This window comes from Coregonus clupeaformis, unplaced genomic scaffold (genome assembly GCF_020615455.1).
Source record: "Coregonus clupeaformis isolate EN_2021a unplaced genomic scaffold, ASM2061545v1 scaf0417, whole genome shotgun sequence".
Classification (NCBI taxonomy): domain Eukaryota; kingdom Metazoa; phylum Chordata; class Actinopteri; order Salmoniformes; family Salmonidae; genus Coregonus; species Coregonus clupeaformis.
The window spans coordinates 248,397-256,880 of record NW_025533872.1 but is presented as its reverse complement, the minus strand read 5'-3'; the positions used below and the strand labels follow the sequence as shown (position 1 = coordinate 256,880).

The 8,484-nt window shown below is 44.6% G+C and overlaps 1 protein-coding gene across 4 annotated transcripts in view; it reads right to left on the bottom strand.

Annotated features, from left to right (window-relative positions):
- Positions 1 to 375: 375 nt before the first annotated feature.
- dagla (diacylglycerol lipase, alpha) overlaps positions 376 to 8,484 on the bottom strand; it is a 40,013-nt gene continuing 31,904 nt past the window's right edge. For 3 of the 4 annotated variants that reach the window (XM_045215283.1, XM_045215285.1, XM_045215284.1), the window contains 2 exons: positions 5,106 to 5,278; positions 376 to 3,946 (listed from right to left, as the gene is read on the bottom strand). In XM_045215283.1, the coding sequence (XP_045071218.1) occupies positions 2,872 to 3,946; positions 5,106 to 5,278 (1,248 nt within the window). In that variant the 3' untranslated portion in view covers positions 376 to 2,871. Of the gene's footprint in view, positions 3,947 to 5,105; positions 5,279 to 5,307; positions 8,193 to 8,484 lie in introns of those variants that run through there. The other variant, XM_045215286.1, reaches the window with a different exon arrangement.

The window sequence follows — 8,484 nt, the reverse complement described above, 5'->3', positions numbered from 1 at the left end:
ACAAGGTGCGTTGTTTTTCTCCACTGAATTAATTATTATGTGAATGGATAGCTATAACCTGGCATGAAATAGCTATATACTAAGCTATATACTGGGTCCATTAGTATACAATTAACAAAATATTACTTTATAATTTACATGTAAATATTTACTTGAATGTGCAATCAATGGAAGCATTATGTCAGACATCCAGATAGGGCCTACATCATTTCAAACTAAAGCCAGCTGACATTTGGGCAGTTATGTAAGTTGCTACCAATGTTTTCCCACTATTCTCTCACTGCATAACCACCATTATGGTAGGCCTATCTAGCTCAAAATGTGCAGCCTGCTGAGAGGTTAGCAAATAGAAATGACATTGAAAAAAGTTCAAAGTAATTTTCTTTCAAATTGGTTTTGCTTTATTCCATTACAGGCAGTGAGGGGTGGCGGGGGTTAAATACATTCTCAATCTGGGACAGGAAGGGAAGGGTAGCAAACCAGGTCAACATGGACAAGACATCATTGAATTATTTATCTTTCAACACAGACCAATTTCTAAATCAGTTTTTATCAATTCTGTTAAATTCTGCCAATAATCTGTCATATAGATCTTTCTCACTAAATAGATTCCTTTTTTTATACATTTGTACTTTTTCTATATATGTCAATATTGTTATAGATTTGTAATATACCTGTTATCATAATACAGTCATTTTCTACCTTATTCTATTTTCATTTAATCTTTTTTTTTTAAATTTTTACAAAGACAGGAAACAAGACATCTGCATATAAATAATGACACAAAGAAGACAGTGCTGTACATGTCATGGTGAAAAGGTACTGTGGCAACTTCCTATGGTGATGCTGATATAGCCTACACTGGGCCGTGACCCACTGCAGCAAAGCTATTTCACACTGGTTGCTCAATACTGTGCTGGCAAAGTAGAGACTGCTGTGAGAGCATGGATTTGTGTGGTGTCAAACTGTAATCTGGCCACAGAGTGAGGCCTGTTGAGTGAAACCACAGCAAAGTCATTTCTAAGAGTACAGCTTCTATAGGTCACCACAGTGACCCCTTCAGAATGGCTGTATTGTATCAGAGGTCACTGTAATGACCCCACTTCCTATTATAGAGTCTGTCTCTCTGCCATCACCATGGCAGCTAGTGGAGGCTGCTGAGGGGAGGACAGCTCGTAGTAACGGCTGGAACGGAATCAAACACATAGAAACTGTGTGTTTGATACCATTCCACTAATTCCACTCCAGCCATTACCACGAGCCCATCCTCCCCAATTAAGGTGCCACCAACCTCCTGTGATGTTGACCCCCATTACTTTTTCTCTTGGACAGAGATATTTTCCCACAGAGATATTCCCTTATTTTGAGAGAGTCGGCTGAAATTAAATCAGACTTTCCCAACAACTGAAAGCAAACTCATAGAAAGCAAACCAAACTGTTACAAGAGTAATAATAAGGATAATAATACCATCAATAATAGCAATAATAGTAAGAAACAACAGTAATAAATAATGTAGTATGTATGATCCAACCAATACAACCCAACTGATATTAAATATGTTTGCCACATATTTTAGTAAAATGTAGTGAAAGTGGGCACTACAACCCATCCAGTTCAACCCCAATATGCTTGAGATTAACCAGTTTAAAGGGAAACAAAGACTTAGAAGTCATTGACATAATTGTGTACCTCAGCAAGACCCCTTTAAGAGGAATGATCTCCTACAGTGCATATCATGGTTTTTTAAATAGCATAATTGGCTTGGTACAAACAGTTGGAGAGAGACATGTTGTGGGAGATATGTGCCATGGCAGTATTGTAGGGATAGCTTCCTCATTCTCTTCAGGGCGTTTTAACACAGTTTGAACGGGAATAGACTGATTGGCTATTAAAGGGAGCGATACCAATATGTATCTTCTTCCTCTCTGAGTTAAACTTGAAACCTGTATCTTTGTTTTGTGTGAGTGTACATTTTGCAGTATTTCACAAACATAAACAATATCACATCTTATAAATACATTTGGCAATACATTATTTGGCAAAAAGGGGGCAAATTGTGCATTTTGATGTGTGTTAGATGGTCGGCATGTTAGTAAGAGTTGCTGACTGACGAGTGATTTCTGTAAAAAAAATGGATACTACCTTTCTCATGCTATAAAAGACAACCAAAGACCAAAAACCACATTCTTAACATTTGTCACAATCACTGTTTTAAGACACATTAATTATCTATGATCTACACTCCTTCTCTTCCACACTGTCATTTCCTGATAGACCTGAGAAACAAACCATAACGTCTTCTCTCTCTCTTTCCTCTCTATTGTTCAGCATCTGTCTCTGTTTTTTTTTACTTTCCTGATATTAAAGATGAATAAGCTTTAGGAGCTGATAAGGGAGGAGGGTAAGTTAATTGTGGTTATGTGCCAATGCAAACCCTACCTAGTGTCTAACTCCTCCTCATCCCTGTTCAGTTGTCTCCCATTTGATAAAGTCACGTCACTGCATGGCTGTAATGCTACCATGTGTTGATGTGAGTGAGATAGTGTGTGTTGGAATGACAGTCAGTGGTGAGGCTATTCACCCCAAAGCAGCACAGGCCCCTGGCATGCAGACAGAGATTCAAATGTATTATTACAATAGTAGTGAAAATGCTATACACAGCTTTTGACACCTGAAAATGGAACAAGAGTTTTTCATCTCAGTCTTATTCATTATGGTCTGCCATGTCATGTCTTTGTAAGGTACTGTAACAGCATAGCAGATTGCATTCCATCGCATGCATGTTCAGTGATACTTTAATATCAGATAGATGCAGCAACGGAATAAGGAAAGAGGAGAGAGAAAGAGTCATGGAGAGACTGAGTGGGCCACTATACCATAGACGCCAGTGAGTTTTCTTCAGGGTGGGGACAGGGAATGGAGGTTCGTAGTGAGTGCGTGGGAGGAGGTGCTCCGTCGGCGGGAGAGAGGTCATTGAGCTCACCAGAGGAAGAAAGAGGGAATGAGGGTGAGAGGGAGATGCCAGAGGAAGGGTCAGCAGATCCAGCAAAGGTACGGGGGGGCTTGGGGACCAGGTTAGGCTCCATTGTGGCCCGAGCCAGAAGCTGTGTTTCGTCCCCCCTCTGTTCTTCCCCTGGACCCTCTCCCTGACCATACGACCCCCGACCGGACTCAGACTCCCCGTCAGACAACTCCAGAGGCGGTGAGCCACTGCCATCCAGCCTGAAGAGAGAGTCCAGGTACTGTGCAAACTCCAGCACTGCCTGACTAGGGTTGCCGTTGGACAGCTGGGCTGGAGGAGTGGAGGAGGAGGGCTGTGACTCTCCTGTCTCGGTTTCCCATCCTTCTCCTTCTACTCCCTCCTCCTCCCCATGGCTGATCTGTGGGCTGAGGGGAGCATTAGGGGTGCTGCCCGGGCTGTAAACGCCAGGCATTTGATGGCATGGGGCGGCACAAGGCTCTTTTTGTGTGAAAGGCTGACCTATAACACTCTGGGCCAGTGGTGCTGGGGAGTGGTAGCCGCTGTAGTGCGGAGTGGAAGGGGAGAGGCGCATGGAGTAGTCTGGGGTGGAGCTGGACCCCAGAGGAGTGAAGTAAGGTCCTGCCTCTCCCAGCTCGTGCTCTGGGGTGGCCTGGTAGAGGCAGTCGGCAGCCAGCAGCTCAGTGCGGGAGCTGAGAGAGGGGTTCTCCTCAGGGATGGGTGCATTCATTTGGAAGGGGAGGCACCCCAGCATGGGCGAGCCCCTGAGTGCAGCTGAGGAGCGTCGGGAGTCCAGGCTGTAGAGGGACTCAGCGTCTGACAGGCTCTCCATCACGGCCAGGGGGGCGTGGCGGTCCCTCAGCTCCACAGTAAGGCGCTCCCTGGCCCCCCGCAGAACCACTGGCACTGGGGGCGGGGGGCACTCCGCAAAGCCATCCAGTGATATCTCAGAGCGAGCACAGGAACTGAGAGGAGGAAAGGAGGGGAAGAGGAGGAGAGCAAAGGAAAGGGGGGAGATTGGAGGGAGGAAGGGTGGGGTAACAGATTCACCAAATAGAGAAACATTTGTTTAAAAAAAATGGGTCCGTCACAAGAGAAACATGATGTAATGAAATCAAAATAGGATAGAAATAAAATGGAGGCAGAAATGGGAAGGGGTCAAGTAAGAAAAAAGTATAATATGGTAGGAATAATACAAGATGGATGAGAGTAAAGAAAGGGGGGTATTAGAGATAGTAGAGATGACAGAGTGATAGAGGAGAGGGGTTGGAGCACAGAGGTAGGAGAGGGGGATAAATTGTTAAGGTTAGGGTTACACTTCAATCACTAACAGGACAATAGACTACTTCTGTTCTACAGGGGCTAAATCAGAGGGGGGCGAGGGGGGAACTGTGTACGACCATACGTTTCCACTGATCTGGAGTCAGACCAATGACTGTGGGTCAGAGAGCGAGGAGCGTGCATGGGAGAAAGGTACAGTGGCAGAGTTAATGCTGTCATGCTTAGCTTCTATCTGAACACATAGAAGAACAAACTTTGAAGGTATATTCTTGCAGACTCTTGCACATAACATACAGGCGACTGCCAAAATAAAGGAAACAACAACATAAAGTGTCTTAATAAGGCATTGGGCCACCATGAGCCAGAACAGCTTCACTGCACCTTGGCATAGATTCTACAAGTGGCTGGAACTCTATTGGAGGGATGCAACACCATTCTTCCACGAGAAATTCCATCATTGGCTCTTTTGTTGATGGTGGTGGAAAACACTGTCTCAGGAACCACTCCAGAATCTCCCATAAGTGTTCAATTGGATTGAGATCTGGTGACAGTCGGCCATGGCATAATTGTTTTCATGCTCATCAACCATTCAGTGGATAGGGGCATTGTCATCCTATGGGGGCAGAGCCATGGTAGCCAAAATATTGTAAAAAACAGGAACCACACGTGTGGAAGCACCTGCTTTCAATATACTTTGAATCCTTAATTTACTCAAGTATTTCCATTATTTTGGCAGTTACCTGTACAAATGCATGAGATTTTGACTATACACAGTCAGTCATACATTTTTCCAATCTCTGCCCTGACCCTCCCACAGCTCCACACATATCCCAGTGGACTAACCGAACGCTGCTGTTCCTGCGGTGTTTGGTGGTTGGGGTGGGCTGCTGGGAGGCAGGAGGGGGGGCGGCTGCCATGAAGATGGTCTCTGGGTTCAGGTCCACCTCGGTTGGGCTCACCATTACCTTAGCAGCCGACAGCAGGGCCGTCTTCCCTTTGTTATAGTTCTCCAGCACCTGTCAATAATACGATAGGAGGAGGAGCAGTCAATTTACTGCCACCAGCATTGTAGACATTATTGACTGATGATTTAGAGGCTCTGGAAGGACTGAAGAAGAAGAAGGAGGGAGAGCAGTAACAGTGAACAAAGGCTAAGGTGATCAATAAGGATAATTTAAAGTGCTGTAGAACTGGAATTGCCTGTAATATGTAATTGACATCAGCAAGAACAATGGATTGACAGGTAGTACAGGAAAAAGTGAATGTTAAGATTATTGAAAACAAGGCATTAGAGACAAGTCAACACTGTGTCAAGTGAAGGGAAAGATTAAAGTCAGAAACACTAAGTCCATCCACCCTCATTTGTTTAAGCATGGTACTTGAATACTGAACAAACCTGGACAGCACAGGCAAACACCAAACCCGAGTAGATACCAAAGTCATGCACTATACCCCTGGATACAAATCTCACACAGATTAGACCTTCACCTTACATGTTGCTGCACAAGTATTCCATAATATGTAGGCCTATGCCAGATGTATGTGTGGTGTGTGTACACCCTAAGTAGGTCATTCATCTAAACTGATGAAAAGACAAGAGAGCACAGACAACAGTTACTACATTCATGGTAATCACGTCACCACACAGTTAAATATATGATGTCTTTAATGAGTTAAAACACAAAATGAAAAAAAGCATGATTCAAAAACATACAATATCATTAATACATAAGAAAACATTTGGATCACAAGCCATGCAATTGTTTTTTTTAACACATTGTGACATGGAATACAACATTACAATATGAAAATGACAAATGGCTATAATGGAGTTAACACTGAACAAACATGCATGGTATTGGTATGAAAGCTATGTGTAACAGGAAGAGATGGACAGAGAAGGATGTGAGTAAAAACAGTTAGCTAAATGATGGGTGTCAATCAGCTTATAAAAAACAAAATGAAGTACAGTACTTTTCTGGATGACTATGGTACATACTGAGAACCAGGCAAAAGCTCAATAAGGCAGCAAGCAGCATGACCTTAATATTTCCATAGCAACAACAATAGAAAAACACATCCCCACCACCCCAGCAGAACCATAGGGGATACAATCTCACATCTGAACAGAAACAAAGCCACCAAGACCAAATACTGTAAAACACATCAGTAGGTGCATCTCTAACAGTGCTCAGAGTGCTCTCCCACCACCCACAGTGCAAAGCAGTACCGGGGCAGTACTGTTCTGCCTCCTTAACGCCATGACCAGTGCTTGACTTGGACTGAAATAGGTGCCGGTAATCATTTTGAGTGCTGGTACTGTTTACATTTAGGTGCAGGAGCTCCACAGTACTTGTGAGCTAGGAAAAGGAGCTTAAGCAGTAGAACATTTGAGGTGCAGGTATTCATCTCTGGTGAGCTCCTGCCCAAGTCAAGCACTGCCCATGACTAATAGACAAGCACGTCCTCCCTCTTTTTAACAAACACATTGAGATAGAGTATTAAGCCAATTTATCTTTTGACAAATTACATCAATGAATTTAGCATAAACGAGGGCTAGCTTAGTGCTCCATCATCTCACTAATATAAAGTCAACTGGTCTGATTGGTGGGGGGTTATTTCAGGCTGGTCAATCTGTACAAGTAGTCATCACTGTCAGGTAACAGGCTACTCTAATCTAATATAAAACCAGACCATTAGAATCTATTTGATATGACAACACGGTCTACAGTAGCCTGGTTGCCGGTCTGTTTGTGCCATCATGCCAACTGTGGGGGAACTGTGGGGGAATCAGAGGACTCAGAGAAGCTTAGCACGTCCTCCTTACTCAGGACACCTTGAGCTGCCAATTAAGAACAGCAGGAGGCCACAAGGAATAATGAGGAGGGGTTAGTGTTGGAGAAATGGGGGTAACCATGGAAACCTCACTGCATCTAGAGAGAAAAGTGTGCGTTAGTAAGTAAGTAGGGTGTGTGGTGATTTCTCAATCAGAACAATTTGAAGCTAGAGCTAAGAGTAAGACAGGGTTTGTAAGACTGAAGAGGCAGAGGGGGACTGTGAGCTGGAAAGGAGAGGTAGAGGCTGTAACATTACACCAGAGGATTTGGGATAGGTAGTGGGAGGGTGGTGGATGGTGTATTTGAAGAGTCTACTTGGGGGGATGTAGGGGTATTGGATAGTACAGGTTCAGAGTGGGTTGGTGGTAGGGTACTGCAGGGAACACCTGTAAGAGGAGTAGAGGGGGTCCGTCTGTCATGATTGTGGGGGGAAAGGGTAGGTCTGTTTGGAGGGTACTTGATGCTTGAGGGGAAGAGAGTGGGTGTGACACAGAGGTGTAGAGGACAAGTCAGTTTTCTGAGTTGAGGGGCCATTCGACAATTGGGAGATAGAGGGTTGGTCTATGTGGGAGATAGCGGGTTGGTCTATGTGGGAGATAGCTGGTTGGTCTTTGAGGGAGATAGCGGGTTGGTCTAGGAGGGAGATAGCGGGTTGGTCTATGTGGGGGGAGGTATTTGATGGTTCAGTGGGGGAAAGACTATCTATAAGAGGAGGGGTAGAGTGAAGCTGTGTTTGGGGAACAGATGGGGTATCTGTAAGAGGGGGGGTAGATGGCAGCTCTATTTTGGGGGTAGAGGGACAATCTGAAAGAGAAAAGGGAGAGGAAAGGTCTTTGTGGGTATCAGAAGATGTATTTGAAAGAGGAGAGAAACAGAGTGGGTCTTTCTTGGTATCAGAAGAGCTATCTGAAAGAGGAAAGGTAGAGGGTGAGTCTTTGTGGGCGTTAGAGGAGGTATCTGAAAGCAGAGGGGTAGAGGGCAGCTCTGTTTCAGAGGTTATGACCACCACAGTGCTGGCTGGTTGGCCCTCATCCTCCATCTCCACTGGCTCTGCCTCTGCCTGCTCAGAACTGAGACCAAATGGTTCCAGTACCTGCAGAGACATCATAAGTATCACACAGACATACAAACACACCACTGCAGTTTCAATCACACAACACCATGCTTACACCAATACCCCACACACAGCAGACATACTCCAACACTAATGCAGTTCCATCAGAGGAACCTCAGTATAGCCTAAGCATGTAGTGCCTATGGAGCAGACCAGACACAACATCCAGCACACCGTCAGTGAACAGCACCTTCCCCAGCTACAGCACTAGAGCAGCACAAGAAAACATGAGGTTAGTTCTAACTATTAATTGAAAACATACAATTGTTAG